This window comes from Pteronotus mesoamericanus, unplaced genomic scaffold (genome assembly GCF_021234165.1).
Source record: "Pteronotus mesoamericanus isolate MK-2021 breed Mesoamerican mustached bat unplaced genomic scaffold, CSHL_Meso_final scaffold_54, whole genome shotgun sequence".
NCBI classification, from domain to species: Eukaryota; Metazoa; Chordata; class Mammalia; order Chiroptera; family Mormoopidae; genus Pteronotus; species Pteronotus mesoamericanus.
Genome location: NW_026555321.1, coordinates 18287141 through 18303105, shown reverse-complemented (window position 1 = coordinate 18303105; position 15965 = coordinate 18287141). Strand labels below are relative to the sequence as shown.

General features: G+C 36.2%; 1 protein-coding gene across 6 annotated transcripts in view; it reads right to left on the bottom strand.

The window, feature by feature from the left end:
• The window catches only part of ANKRD28 (ankyrin repeat domain 28), a 183179-nt gene that overhangs the window by 3395 nt on the left and 163819 nt on the right, over positions 1-15965 (bottom strand). For all 6 annotated transcript variants that reach the window (XM_054595438.1, XM_054595441.1, XM_054595440.1 and 3 more), the window contains 10 exons: positions 15618-15819; positions 13632-13719; positions 13276-13393; positions 12197-12416; positions 7641-7728; positions 7467-7550; positions 6698-6843; positions 5954-6036; positions 5418-5500; positions 4440-4531 (listed from right to left, as the gene is read on the bottom strand). In XM_054595438.1, coding sequence (XP_054451413.1) covers positions 4440-4531; positions 5418-5500; positions 5954-6036; positions 6698-6843; positions 7467-7550; positions 7641-7728; positions 12197-12416; positions 13276-13393; positions 13632-13719; positions 15618-15819 — 1204 coding nt within the window. The remainder of the gene's footprint in view (positions 1-4439; positions 4532-5417; positions 5501-5953; positions 6037-6697; positions 6844-7466; positions 7551-7640; positions 7729-12196; positions 12417-13275; positions 13394-13631; positions 13720-15617; positions 15820-15965) is intronic.

Genomic DNA, 15965 nt, shown 5'->3' with positions numbered 1-15965 from the left:
GTCTTATAATAAATTGGTTTAATTAAAACGATTTCAGAAATTTCCAATAAGTAGAAAAAGAGAAAAGTTAGAAATCTAGGGTAAGAGACCTTACAGACTACTGTAACATATTTGTGTATAGTCTACTATCTTAATGTCAATTGTGTGTCTCCTCCATTAGAATGAATATAAGCTCCATGAGGGCCGTATAATGAAAATGATCATTATACAAGAGAAAGCTGGGGCCCTGAGAGGGCTGATTTTCCCAAGATCTTATACCTTATCTGTAGCCATCTGAAACCACAGAAAAAACAGTTCCATAATCTTCCTTCAGAATGATGGAAGACGCCTACCATTAATTTTAAGTTATGCAAGAGTGAGCACTCATATGCTGAGAAACCTAAATGAGAAAGATTCACGAATAAGGCTCTAAGCAGGTGCTCAAATAAGACATGTTAAATGAACTGACACTTTGTTGTTTTTAACTTTTCTTTTTGGGTCACAGTCCATTGCAGAAAAAACAGTAGGTCAACTAAACAGGTGAACTTCTAAAACTCCTAAGTCAAAACAAATGTTTCCTTTGTAACTGTCCCTTTCTTTGACAGAAGAAAGTTAGCCCTAAGGCACCACGAAGTTATCAATAAAACTGCGTAAGGGAACATTTGGTACTTAGGTTGGTACAAGACCCAGTCTTGGGGACAGAGCAGGGGAGAAGCTGGTGAGCACGCTGTGTGATGCCAAGTTTAGGTTACTCCATATGGAACTTCAGCAGTAAGTGTCTTCAAGTTTGAGTCTACAGCTTTGTTTGTTGCGGCACATCTAGACATGGTTTTCCCTATTATTTAGGATATAAAATCTTGAAAATGATCAATAAAATCTTTCATATCAGTTATTGATTCAGAGCCTCACAATGTGGTCAAATATCCTATATAGGTGATTAGCATTTTAATTTTAGGCTCCTTGTTTTAATCTATAGATCTCCAGAAATGTAATTTTCCGATAATGAAAGTTTCTTTTGAAGCAAAGTGAGTCTGAATTTATCTTAGTGGATATTAACCATGTCTACGGATTTCATGACTACACATACTAATGATTTCCAAATATCTATGTCCTGCCTAGCTCTTGCTTTTGGGCCCCAGAAATATGTAGCTAATTACCAACTTGGAGTTTCCACTGAACTTTTTTTCAAGTTCCTAAATGAACCTAACTCTTCCTTCCTACATTCTCTTCGTAGACAATGGCATCTCCATCTACATAGCTCTCCAAGCTAGGTGGTGTGAGACTTCTTTTCTCACCAATCCCAGTGAGCCCCATCATAAGGCCTTTAGAAACACCGACCTCTTTTCATCTCTAATACCTCTACCTTAATTCTGGCTACAGTCTTCTCTCACCCGTTAACTGGTAACGTGTTTTCCTAGTCTAATCTTGCTCTCCTCAGACTAACTGCTATCTTCCTAATGCAACCCGACTGAAGAAACTCTGATATAACCTGGTACTGACAATGGTCTGTGTTTTATCTCTAAGTATGCTACTCTCTAGCCTTAGAAAATTCTCTCCCCACTTTTCACTTGTCCTTCAGATTTTGGCTTCGACTCACGTTCTTGGGATGCCTTCCCTGATCCTACAAACAGCGGCCTGAGTGCTCTCTTACGTGCTCTAACAGCATTCTACACTGACTGCGCCTGAATGACTTTAAGTGCGCTGTTAACACTGTCCACACTTAAGGAAGCAGACTGTCGCATTCTATACTGTATTTCTAGACCTTAGCACTGTGCTTGGCACACTCACTCATCCAACAAGTGCTCAGAGTCCCCACTATGTCCAGGCACTCTTAAGTACTTAGAACATGTCAGCAAACACCACTGACAAAGACTGCCAGCCCTCATGGAGCTTATATTCATTCTAATGGAAGAGACACACAATTGACATTAAAAAAGTAAACTATACACAAGTATGTTACAGCAGCAATTTTCAACCTTCTTCATCCCATGGCACACATAAAAGGATTACCAAAGTCTATGGTACACCAAAAAATAGTGTTATGTTTTTTGCCGATTTGATCTGGAAAAAAAAAAAAAAAAGGTATAATTTTGATTCATTTACACCGGATGGCTATTGTTATGTTGGCTGTTGTCATTTTTTTATTTGATAATCTAAGGGAAAAGAGGTCAGTGCCCCTGACTAAATTGTTAGTGTCTGCCTGTTTTCAAAATTCTTGCAGCACAGTGGTTGAAAAATCACTGTTGGAAGATAAGCTCTGTGGAAAAACAGAAAGAGGAAAGAGTAGAGCAGGTTTACAAGGACCAGGAATGCGGTGGTAGGGGTATGTAGCAGGTTGTGGTATAAATAGGGTAGTTAGGATAAGCTTCATTGAGAAGATGACATTTGAGCTAAGATTAGAAACAGGTGAAGGATTTAGTCAAAGACTGCTTCAGGACAGAGTGTTCCAGGCAGAGGGGACAGCCAGAACAAAGATCACGACGTGAGTACATCGGTGGTGTGAAGGGGCTGGCATGGCAGAGCAGAGAGAAGAGTAGGAGATAAGATCAGAGAGGTAACGGGGCAGCAGGCCAATCATGTAGGACCTTGTAGACCATTATAAGGATTATAAAGGGACTGAGATTCAAAGGACTAATATCTTCTCACACATTTTTAAAAAGGCTAAGGTGGTAGGAGTAGAGGAGAAAGAAGTGAGCTTATTTTGGATGTCCTTTGGAGGTGGATCAACAGTGTATGTTGATGGATTACACATTGGGTTTAAGAGGCACAAGTTGAGGATGACTGCAGGTTTTAGCCCTGAGCAATTACAAAGGTGGGAATTGTCCTCAACTGGGATCAGGAGGGCTGTGGGGATAACAGGCTTGGCAGGGGGCGGAGAGAAAGGATTAACAGTTCAGTTGTAGACATATTAGGTTTGAGTTATTTATCAGAGATCCACATGGTACTGTCAGTTATGCTGCTGATCTGTGAAAATGGAGATCAGGAGAAGTCTGGCCTGCAGATACAAATTCAGGACTTCTCAGCATAGGTAGTATTTAGAATCAAGAGCCTGGATGAGATCACCTAAGGAGTGACTGCAGATAAGGAAGCAAAAAGAGCCAAGGACTGAGTCCTAGAGCCCTCCAAAATTAAACAATTGTGCAAAACAGGGAGAAAGTTTGCAAAATAAATTAAGAATACTTAGTAACATAGGAGGAAAACCAAGAAAATCTGGAGTCCTGAGAGCCAAATGAAGAAAGTTCACCAAAGAGAAATACCACCCCCGAAACTAATATCATGTTGCATGTGAATTATATCACAATAAAAGAAAATAAATAGATTTAAAAAAAAACCGTTTTCAGTTCCAGGGAATCCTGGATAATTAACCTACAACCATCCAAACAGCAAGTTACACACCCTCATCTAGTTATCAATTCAAGGAACCAGGTCTCTGAATGGAGGCTGGGTTCACCTCAATCACAGATTCTTACTATGACTCTCCCTCTTATCCTGCCCTACAGTGACCTGCACCAATTTATCCAAGTAGCAGTGAGTAGTAGCATATAAGAAAACAGGAAAGATTATTTGGGGGAAATATTGGACACTTGCTATGGAAGACTGCAACCTTCACATCCCCAATCACTCCCTTTTTCATGTATATACTTAAATTCTCATTCCTATTTCAAAAAAAAGAATAATCATTTGTGCCAAATTCTGACATATCAAGTAAAATGAGAACTAAGAACTGATTCTCAGCATTGTGGAGGTCACTAGTGATCAGGACAAGAACAGCTTTGCAACGTGGTGCGGCAACAGTCTTGAGTGCAGGGGACTGGAGAGAGAACTGGAGAAGAGAACTGGGGACCGCAGGAGAGTCAACTCCTGAGTAATTCTGCTGCAAAGAGACACAAGTTAAGAATGAGCCTGCAAAGAGGAACAGAAAAATACGGCAGTAGCTGGTAGGAATAGTGGGATTAATGAAAATCTTTTTTAGGATCACAGAAATAACGTTTGTATACTGATGAGAATAATCTAGGAAGATTCCAACAAAAAATGTTTATTATAGGACACAAAAGTGAAGAACTGCTACAGTGATCATCTCAGGTAGGCACAAGGGGCACAATCTCGTGCATCAGTGGGAATATTAGCTTTAGGTAAGAGCCCAGCAATTAAGTAAGGGCCCTGATAAATATTTCTTGACAAAACGAATTCTTTGAGTATTAAGATAGAAAAGATGGCAATAACAAACCAAAGTCAATAAACACTAATTCTGGTTGAACAGATATGTGAAATTCAGGTAATCTCTTAGGTGAACTTTTCTTGTTTCTCTTGCCCTTGTTTCCTCTGCCATTCAGTGTTAATTTCAGCTCTCCTATTTGACCAATAAACGATATCCAAGTTTACTTTACTTCAAATACGGACCATCAAAATATAAAAGCTCCTAGTAAGATATAAGTAAAGAAAATGCAGAATCTACTTACCGTTTTCATCTACTGCAAGCACACTTGCTCCTTTCCCCAAAAGTTCTTGGACCACCATTGTGAGCCCATTTCGGGCAGCAACATGCAGAGGTCTAGGAGAAAAAGTTGTACACATACATATGTGCATGCACACACTTCCACCTGAGGCGCCTAGTTCCGACAGCAGTAACGATGGGCACAAGGGACAGCAGAACCCAGGTGCAGTGACTGCACTGTCACCTGCTCACTGTGCCTAAGCTTAGCATCGAGCCACATTACCAAGTTGCTGCCTTTACTAAACCCTTTTGTTAGTTTCCTTTTAAGACTAATGTTTAAAATGATTTTACCAACTAAACAGCATTCTAAGTTGTTTTAAGAGATGAGGCTGGCAAACAGAAGAGAACATACAATAAAAACTGTAAATTGCAATAGCACAATTCCAATTGGCCTGGAAAACAGTTTACAGATTCCATGACTAATTTTTGGACCCTCAAGGGATCTATGTCAATAGGAAAGAGTATCACTGATGTTTATCTTTACCAAGTCTTGGAGTAGAACAGCAAGTGGAAATTAGCAGAGGACAATGGGAGATGTGAATTTAAGATCTAACAGCCACCTACAGGCTGGACGCTCACAATAATATCTGGATTCTTTCTGAAATCTCTTTCGCTTACAGACACATAGAAAACTTTTTACCTCATTTACTGCTAGTATCAAAATAATGCATTATTCTTGTGGGCTTCCATAAGACACACTGAAGAGTATTACTTTCTTCCATAAAATTGAATTGAGAAAAAACATATTATTTTCAATAATAAAGTTTCAAGTTCAAAAGCTTTTGCAGCAATATGCTTTTTGTTATGATTATAGAAATGAGTTTTGTCAATTATGAACATTGTGACCGTGACTGATTCCAATGGTCCCAATGGTAAGAAAAAACCCACCGATCATTTTAGTAATTAAAGACCACGAGGTTTATACTAGACACGGAGTACTTACGTTTGCAAGGCTGCATTGGTTGCATTGATGAGGTTTCTATCTGTTATCTTTTCCAGTATTAACAAGGCACTAGTTTCATGACCCTACAATTATGGAAAATAACTCTTAAAAAATTTGGGCACCATTAAAGATAAATTTATACACTCAATTTACTCCAACCCTAGTTCACGTATATGTGTATCGCCATACATATGCCATGAATTTTCTTGACTAATGTCTTAAATATCTGTCCAAACATATTGATGGAATGAGATTAAGGGGAGAGGACAAGAATATTTAAGATCAGAGATTAAAGACAATGATTATGTTAAAGACAATAATTAGGTTTAGGCCAGTGCTCTAAAACTTACTTGGCTTACTGGAGACTTTCATACACCATGACGCCTACCATGTCAGTAATTTTTTTCAAGAAATGTATTGTCAGTGATCATTAGAGATGTTTGTTCTGAGCTCTGTTCAGTTTAGTGAAGTGGAAAAACCTGAAGTGCCCCTGTTGACACCGGCAACGAAAACACACCCTTATAATGTGTACATACCTTGCTGCAAGCCAAATGAAGGGCGGTGTTTTTACTGTTGTCTTGTAAAGTCAGATCTGCACTAGCGCTGCTAACCAGCATCTCTGGGAGAAAAAATTGCATCAATTCTTATGATTATGAATATATACCTTAGATTATTACTAACTCACTGTAGAGAACTAAAGATACAAAGCAAAAATATACCTCTACCAAAAACTTAAGAGGCAGAAAAATACTCTAAACATACATATATATTGTCTAACTGTTGTGTAAATCAAAGACACTAACAATAGAAACTAACATTTATATTGTGAGTGCTAACTAAATTTCAAGTACTGTTTTAAGTGCTCTGGAATAATATTACCTTTTTTAATTCTCATGACAACCCTACAACGACCCTACAAAATTCTCAGTACAAAGTGCGTACTATTGTTTTTCTCACTTTATAAATTATAAAACCAAGGCATAAGGTCACTTAGCTGGCAGATCTAGGACTCACATTCCATCCATCTGAGTCCAGCACGAGTGTTCTGAACCATTATCTTACACTGCCTTGCTGAAGCAGACTACTCAATCAGGGCAAATGAAAACACTGTGACCCTAAATAAGAATGTGAATTGTAAGCATGTAAAATGTTTTAAATCTCAGAAGTGGTAGAATAACTAGGGGAAAATTTGGTGAACTAGAGTCAGAGGGCTCAGGATCTAAGTTCTATATAAGCAATATACATACTTTGAATAATAAAGCCTTAACCAGTTTCTTTACCAACTGTATTTGTTTGTCCGTTTTCTGCAGCCATCATGAGAGGTGTTTTCCCAGAAGAGTCCACAGAATTGACTTGAGCATTATGGCTGAGCAGCAGCTGCAAACACTCTACGTGATCTGTGAAGGCGGCTGCATGGAGAGGTGTTCTGCAATAGAGAGAAATTGAAAGACTTGACTCAATCTCTGTGTCATATATACTCTCGACAAAATTATTCCTTAATTTATGACAAGTAATTTTCAAGGGTTTACAGATTAGGCTATAAAAGTACTGCCCAGATATAAATAGGATTAATGGTATTGAATAAAATTTGTTTTTCTGATAATTTAAAATACCCTTAATTAAAATAATATAAATAAACTATACAACTGCTAAAACAATGTTATAACATTAAAGGAAATTTTGAAATAAATCCTTACTCAAAAACTGCCATTTATTAAAACTGTTGGACTCTCTTCCAACTTTTATTTCTCTATAGAAAAATGTTAATTTTATTAAAAATAGCCTTGGGTAACAAACACACATCTTTGGGACAAAAAAAGGGAAATCTTTATATTTTACAAGTTTTAAAAAGAGGGAAATTAGCCAAAAATAATAGAAACATCTTTTATAACGAGAACGTAAGATTTTATAGCACTTTATATTTGCAAATGTAAAAATCAACTTTTAATTAATAATGGGTTCTCTGTAAATTCTTCCACATTAGTCGAGTAGCTAAAACTTTTTTCCTATGACAAAGTTATACAATTTCCTACTCAGCTGAATCCCTACCTTCCTTTTGAGTCTGTGGCGTTCACAATGCTGGCACCTAATGTATCAATTAACATCTCAGCAGCACCTTCGTTGTCATTTATCCTGTGTAAGGTAATAAGATGATCACTCTCACAGCAATGGTGTATTTCTGTAACAGTCAAATCAAATTCGATTCATTCTGTCTTTACTTACACAGCACAATGTAATGGACTGAAAGCATTTCCTTCCATTTTCTGAAAAACTTCCTGTTCTAAAAGAAGTTCTACACATGCCTCGTGGCCTAAATAAGTAAATGAGAATCAGATATTAAAATCTCCCCGAAATACTGAAGTGTTCACATACAGCCACATATCCTTACACAAAGAAAAAGCTTTACATGAATTAAAAATAACCAGTCCACTGAACCTGCTAAATATCACATTTTTAGGAGCTTTGGAATTCAAAGTACAACCTCAAAACCTAAAGTACAATAACTTATGATAATTTTATTGGAGTTTATTACTGGTGCAGCAAGTATTTATTCTATGGGAGGAAAAATTAGTCTCATTATTCTTTTCCATGGTGGCCAGTTAGTTATTTGATTATTATTTTTTAAAAGTCATACTTACATAGCATAGTATAAGTTTCACATTATATATTTATACAGCATGGTTAATTTCAAAATTTAAATATTTTCTGAGTAATGAGCTAATGGTAAAATATCAGATACTACAGAAATGTTCAGAAAAGTAAGCATCCTTGCCCCCACCTCCATTTTTCTGGCTCCACTCCCTAGACTGTAACTACTACCTTAACAGTTCCAGAAAATTCCTAGGCATATATTCAACTGCATGTACACAAACACTTATTTCCTTTATTTTTACACAAATGGGATGTTTAGTTCTGCAACTTGTTTTTTACTTAATATTAGCTGTACATATCCTTTTATAATAGCATATATAGAAATCTTAAATGTTTAGAACTTTACAGTATCAAAGTGTATCATAAAATGATTTCATCTCTATGGTTATTGGGGTGATAGCTAGTTTGTTTTCCTCTGTGATGTTATCAACGATGTTGTAATAAAACATTTCAATACCCTTAAAAAAATCCAAACTACCAAGTATTATTGTGTAACAGTTTCCTAGAAATGATATTGTTGAGTTAAAGGGCAAATCTATTGATTACTGACAGATATAAGGCCCCGTTTTTAATAACAACTTTGAAAACAGGGCAAAGCCCAAATCTTAGATTTTCTTAACCTCATTTTTAAAGCCAGGGTTTTAGTAAAAATACCCCAACTGACATACTAATTGCTGCAAATGAAATGTTGCTTCTTTTACTTCATTAGTCATCTGGCACGTGATTTAGGAATAAATTAGATTCTTACATAGCCTCTTTATTTCCATGGCTTAATATTTGGTCAACACAGTAAGTCTAGATTGCTTTTCTTTTTAAATTACTCTAACATTCTCAAACAACAGCTCAATTTACCTTTATCCTAAAATCACTTTTACCAGGAAAAGAAATTAAGTTTTACTGTGTTCCATCTTGGGTCAATTTTTTCTAATCCAGTGGTTCTCAGCTGGAGCAATTTTGCCATCCATGTCTGGAGATATTTTTGGTTATCACAACTGGGGATGGGGTAAGGGATGCTACTGGCATCTAGGTGGGTAGAAGCCAGGAATGCTGCTAAATTATCTTGCAATGCACATGACAGTCTCTCACGACAAAGAATTATCTGACCCAAAATGCCAATAGTGCTGAGGTTGAGAAACCCTGCTTTAATTCTCTCTCTCCAAAAGTTAACTCACTACTAAAAATTAACCATGGAAAGTTGTCCAGTATTGATTTAAGAGTTTCTCATTTTCCTAGCACACCAGTTTTCAAAGTGTAGTCTGGGAAGGACTGGGGTGATACTGCAAACTAAGGCTTTTTTAAAACCAGCCCCTAAAGAAATTTGCCACTCTTTTCACTAATTTTTTTTTTTTTGTAAATAATTATTTTAAAATACATTACTATTGGGTCATATTGAGCTGAAAAACTCATCACTTGTGTCCTAATTTATGGAAAAGTGATACCATTGGTCTCTTCACGTTTCAGAGTGATATTTGAAGATGCTTAGAGTTTCATAAAAATTGATAATTTTTAAAAGAAACAAGATTAAGTATGGTTAAGTTCTGTGATCGAAATAACTACAGAAAATGAAAACTTGAACTTTGAAGTTCAGTAGGTATAGCCAGTTCTCCTCTAAAACTTCGCCATCATTCTACTTCAGCTTTGAGAGAAACATTTTCTGTTCTGTTAGAGTGCTTCCAATTTTCTTTTCAGCTGTACAATAATTACTGAAGTAAAACCATCTTAGATATTTTATTCTCAGAATGCCAAATTATAAAATAGGCTTTTGGCTATAAATATGGTATTAATTTTAGACTCTCTGTATAGTTTCTTATTGCATATAGGCAACACACATCTAATTTCTTCCAGCTCAATTCAGAATCATCACAATTTTGCTACAGTCTGGAAATTAGGAACATCTGTTATGATCTTTAAATGGCAAGTATTCACACAAAATTTTCTCTCTTGTACACGATGTGCTTAGAGAGTCTGAATTCAGTAGTGGTAGAGTAGAAACTTACTTTAGGAAACAGTGTTCTGCATAGAGGCCTGATAAGGAATGTTAGATAGCAACTCCCCAAAGGGCAGTTACAGCAGTCTATTTATAACTAAATGCTCTCTATCTGAGGAAAAGTGCCTTATGGTGTGGTTCTTCCAATGGTTAATTATCAGTGATACATTAAAAAAAATTCAAGCAATAAAAGTTTGCTTCAAAAATAGTTTTATCTCACTGAGTTCTTAAATAAAATTCCGTCTGTGGATTACAGGTTTTTGGTTTTCCTTATAGTTATAACATGTCTTCAAGATACATTATAAGAACAAATTTTAATGGCAAAATACAGTTATCTTCTTTGACTTAGGACTAATCTTTGGCCACTTTACTCATTAAATACCAACTTCTGTGAGCTGAAAAGGGGAAAAAAAAAGGTTGATATCCAAAAGTTTTATAATTTTCAAGACTGTACTGGCTAAGGACCTGAGGTAGTAGTGCATGAAACTGACAACTAAACTTTTGAATTAGCAATACATTTATCTATTCAAGTTTTTTATGGTACTTGCATTAAAAGATGACTAACAGTCATAGCAGGACAAGCCTCAGGAAGAGAGCAAAACTTCACTATAGCAAAAGAACAGAACACTCACACAAGAATTGTTAATATGAAAATCAAAATATTGTATCTAAAAATACTTATGAAAAGTAGAATTGTGCAAGACTCATATTTCTCTTTTTTCATCATAAATTTACATTGCTTGTCAAAATGGCTCCAAGTGAAAGAACAATAAAACAGCACATGACGGAAAGACAGAAACCTCAACTTCTGGTAAGGCAGTCATTTGAATTTTAGAACATATACTATACTAATTTTTTTTAAGCAAGTGGATATTTATTTAAAGAGGAAATTTGTGTTTTCTCTACCTGTTGAGGGAAAATCGTTAGAACTGTGAAGTGGTCTTGTAGATATGCTCTCACAACTAAACTCCACCCGAAGGCCACCCTGAAACGCAATGTGCCTCCCGGCCCTGCCGTGTCTCTGCTGGAGCCCTAGGCCCGAGCTTCACGAGGACTGGTGTTTACACTGTATTATTGTATGCCTGAGTGTTTTCTAAGGTGATTGAATCTATAACTCCACAAAAGGAAAAAATTAGTATTTCTCAACATGCTTCATTACTTAAGTTATTTTAATTAGTGGTAACTCACAAGCCAAATTCTATTTTAAACATTTATAACCTAAAAAAAATAGCTTTATATACTTCTCTGAGAACCTTTAATGAGCCTCCCTTACTAAAAGGACTGTGACTGTTAGCCTCTTGGAAGGTGAAAGTAAGTCTGTTCTAACTATGCAGCAAAGTGAACCATGAAAATTTTTAAGTTTCTACTTCTATGCCCTGCTAGGATTTTATTCCTTTAACATTTTGAACATACATGTTACTGTTGATATAAAGATCTGATCTTGTAATGTGCTCAGAAAACATACACAGACTTCAGTTTAGAATGTGATGCATTTTCACTGTTTCTTCTAACTTTGTCGGTTTTTCCCCCCCTAATATAAGTTCATTTAGAAAGTAAAAGAAGCCCTGGTTGGTGTGGCTCAGTGGACTGCGTGCTGGCCTGCAAATGGGAAGGTCGCTAGTTCAATTCCCAGTAAGGGCACATGACTGGGTGGTGGGCCAGTCCCCAACTGGGTGTGTGCGATAGGCAACTGATTGATGTGTCTCTCGCACGTCAATGTTTTTCTCCCTCCCTTCCCCTCTCTCTAAAAATAAGTAAAATCTTAAAAAGGAATTACCATTAAAGAAAGTAAAATAACAATCAAAATACAAGCAATACTATATAAAGGAACTGGAAATCATATCACACAAGTATCTTAAAATGCAAAATACTTGAAGCAAAGGTCTAAGAAAAGTTCCAAACTGAGTGATAGTTATGTCAAAACATCTCTGACAACTAGCGTCTTGGCTTTAGCACGACAAGCAATAAGGAGTAAGCTATGACTGTGCAGTAGATTATTCCGAGGCTTCCTACTAACCTTAAACTTTAAGTCTGCCTTATAAATATGTCATTCTTATGAATCTTAGAATGTGTTATAGTTAGTTGTTTCTGCTTGGTACATAATAGGCATTTAATGTAAGTTCGTGTCTGTATACTTAACCATTGTAGCAAGCCCAGTGAAGTGCGGTATATCCATGATTGTCTGCTATGGCTGGATTTGCATCCACAGATGCTGCTGACTGCAAAAGGGCTCCAAGAACACCAATGTGTCCACAGGCAGCTGACAAGTGTATAGGTGTCCGGCCCCTACTATCACGAAATAAGCACTTAGCACCATGTTGAAGTAATGCATCTACACATTCTTCATGGCCTGTAACTGCCTGAAAGAAAAATTGTTTGTATGTAGTTGAATATAGTATGTTGGGTAATACATGCCAATTACAGCTAATTAAAAAATTTTTTAATTCCATATTTTTAAAGTCCATATTCCCCATATCTTTTTACAAACCAAGGCATTTATCATTTTTGAATAATTCAGTATTTTTACTGGAAGTAGTTTAAAGATTAAGTTAAAGCAGGAACTTTATCAAACTATAAGCAGTATGAAAAGCAGGAAGAGAGGAACTTATAATTCAATAAAAAAGACATTTCAAAGGTGAAAAAGTCAAGACAAAAATGTTTAAAAAAATAGTTGTGATAACGTAAAAATGTAAAATTGACATTAACTCTATTTAAGGTTTTAGGGTTTAAAATTTCCCCTCCACCCCAATGCCCTAACTGGTGTAGCTCCATTGGTTGGGCACTATCCTGCAAGGCAAAGGGGCACCGGTCTGATTCCGGTTGGGGCACATGCCTTGGTTGTGGGTTTGGGTTAGGTCCCCGGAAGGGGAGCAAACAAGAGGAGGCTGATTGATGTTTCTCACACCAATGTTTCTCGCATTGATGTCTCTCTCCCTCATCTTTTCTCTCCCTTCCCCAATCTCTACAAATAAGTAAATACAAGCTTTTAAAAAATTAATAAAAAGTAAAATAAAATCTCCCCTAAAGTTATTGTTCTCTAGATTAAGTTGTGCTTTGTAGTTTTTTAAAATTAGCATTCTAAAACTACAATACTGAAAGAAACAGTAAAGATTATTTGGTAAACATTTAATAAAAAATGATAAATACAGCCTAGTTAAGTTTTAGGCAAAATGAGGTCACAAAAACATTTTGAAAGGAAATAGGATTATTTTTGCTTACCCCTCTATGCAATGCTGTCCTTCCCCACTTATCTTTGGCATCTACGTTTGCTCCCTTGTTCAGCAGTGAGTAAACACAGTCTGTGTGCCCGTTGAGAACAGAGAGCATCAGAGGAGTCCTGAGCAACAATGGAAATAGCTTCAGTGTCACCACTTGAAGACTCCATGAAAACCAAAGTGTATTTGCCTGTTTCCTAAATATGCCTTTTGTGATGCAACTTTTAAGTATACTTAATTAAAAAAAACAGTATTTGATATTATTCAATAACATACTGTGACAGGCTTACTAAAATAGGGACAAAAAGTATAAAGATTAAAAAACATACTAAAAATAATTTAAATGTTATTAAAACTTACTGTCCATTTCCATCTTGAATATCTACAGCATTCTGTGGTTCTGCATTTCCTATTAGTAGTCGTAAGCATTCTGAGTGACCATTTGTTGCTGTAAAGTGACATTTAAAAACTTCAGTAATTATATGTAATAATAAAATAGAAAATACCCATCTTAGAGTATACTTTCTAAACATAATTTTGGGATGGTTTCACTGAATTTAATAGGCAAGAAAGAAAAATGTCTATAGATATAAAGAAAGTTTCTACTGCGTTTGTTGATAAAACTGAATAGATATAAGTAAATTCCTCATGGTAAATCACAGCAATAGCCATGCCTCATTATCTGTCCTGCTAGAGAACGATCACTTTATTTAGCTCTCTAATGGTGGCAGCATGGTCAGGGAAGGTGGACTGCCTCCAGTCAAGGGAAGAAATCATGATTAGACCAAGTCAATCACAGTAACTCCTTCTCCTTTGCCAGTGGTTGGTTTCAAAGTGAGTACTGCCCCAGTTTGACCACTGAGAAGTGAAGAAGTCTGGAGGGCTTCTTGGGAATATTTTTACTCTGGATGATGAAAAGCCCTCCTTTCCCCTTGATTTTAGATGTGACCCTGTGGAGAAGCAGCAGCCATTCTGTGACAGGAATGCAAAGGCAAGAGGACAACAGAGAATCTTTCAGGGCTCTGAGACCACTGCTGACACTAACCCTGGAACTGGCGCTGATCTCTGGACGTTTTAGGTGAGACCGAACTCTGTCACCTAAGCCACCTTTTACTTGGTCATTACTAAAGAATTACAGTTCATTTCCAGAAAAAAAAAAAAAACTCAGCGTCCTTTCCATGACTTATGAGTAAGATGCCCCCTTACAAGCAGATCTGAAAGATCCAAATCTGAAAGGCATCTGTAGGACTAAGGCTTGCATTTACTGAAAAATACGTGTTAACAGTAACCTGTGGCTCTTTCCTTCAGTGGCTAGGACTTACAGAGTATATATAACATTGGTTACTTCTGAGGGACTGGCTAATATCTTGGTTCAGTATTTACATATTAAGAGTGTAAACACTCCATTGAAAGTGTTAACTCTGCAAGGGAGCTGTACTTTTTCAAGTTGCAGAATGATATATAATCTCCCTCTTTTTTGGAATAAGATAATAGAAAATGATAGCATTTTGGCCTTTCATTTTTACAGTATAGCAGTTTATATTCATATATTAATTCATACATACATACATTAATTAATGATTTAATCTATCATTACAATTTCTGTCTTTGAGCCCTGCTTGAATATCTGATCATTTCTGAAAGGCTGTTCTGGAGCAACAGGTAGCTTTACCTATAGTCTTCTAAAAATGCAAGTGCCCCAAAAGACTTAAAAGCAAAGTCCAATATTCCAATGAGTCCTTAACGATCACTACTAAAATCATCTAAGTGAAATGAATCTAATCATACTGGGGATGAGAAAAATGCCTGGAAATGGATTTCTTTAAGTGTACCAGTCTTGGTTATTTAAAACGAATACCGCCTTGTAGTAATTCCTACAGAGAATCTGCACCTACTAATGACACACAGATGGTACCAAGTCATCACAATGACATGGTTACACGCTTCTACATTTTCACACATTTGCAACATCACAAAATCACACCAGAGTAGGTCTTGCATAAAGCAGATGCTTTATAACTATCTAAATAAATGTTTAATGCAGTACCCTGGTATACTAAGTCAAAATGTTTATCAACCGTTAAAGCAAAAGCACATACCAATATAAAATAACTTCCATTAAAAAAGTAAAAACTATTGTATCGTTTTGCTGATAAAGTACTTCAGAGTTAGACTTACATAAATCCAATTTCTAAGGTAGACAATAATTTTACCATTTAGAATACAGTAAAAATAGGAAGTACTACTGGGGAGGAAGGGACAGAAACACAAAGCAAAAAACTCAAATTGTAAAAGAGTATTAGATGGAAAGTGGTAAATAAAATCATGCATAATTATTTTGCATACCTGCAGCATGTATAGGCGTTCTCTTCAAAATGTAATCTTTTACTAAGATTGAGGCTCCCTGATTAATGAGTACATCCACGCATTCAACGTGGCCCTTAAATGCTGCAAGATCTAAGGGTGTTCTTCCACTACTGTTTCTTACATCAAGATCTAACAAAGACTGTACCAACACTTCCAGTGCTTGATGGTGACCATGGTAGGCCTAGGAATTAATAAAAATATAAGTTAAAAAAACACACACACACATTTAGACTGACTTCCCAGACACTTTGAAAAACATAAAGAAGCAAGCAAACTTTCTTCACATTTTTATTATATTTGAGATAATCCAAAGTTTCTGTATTGAGA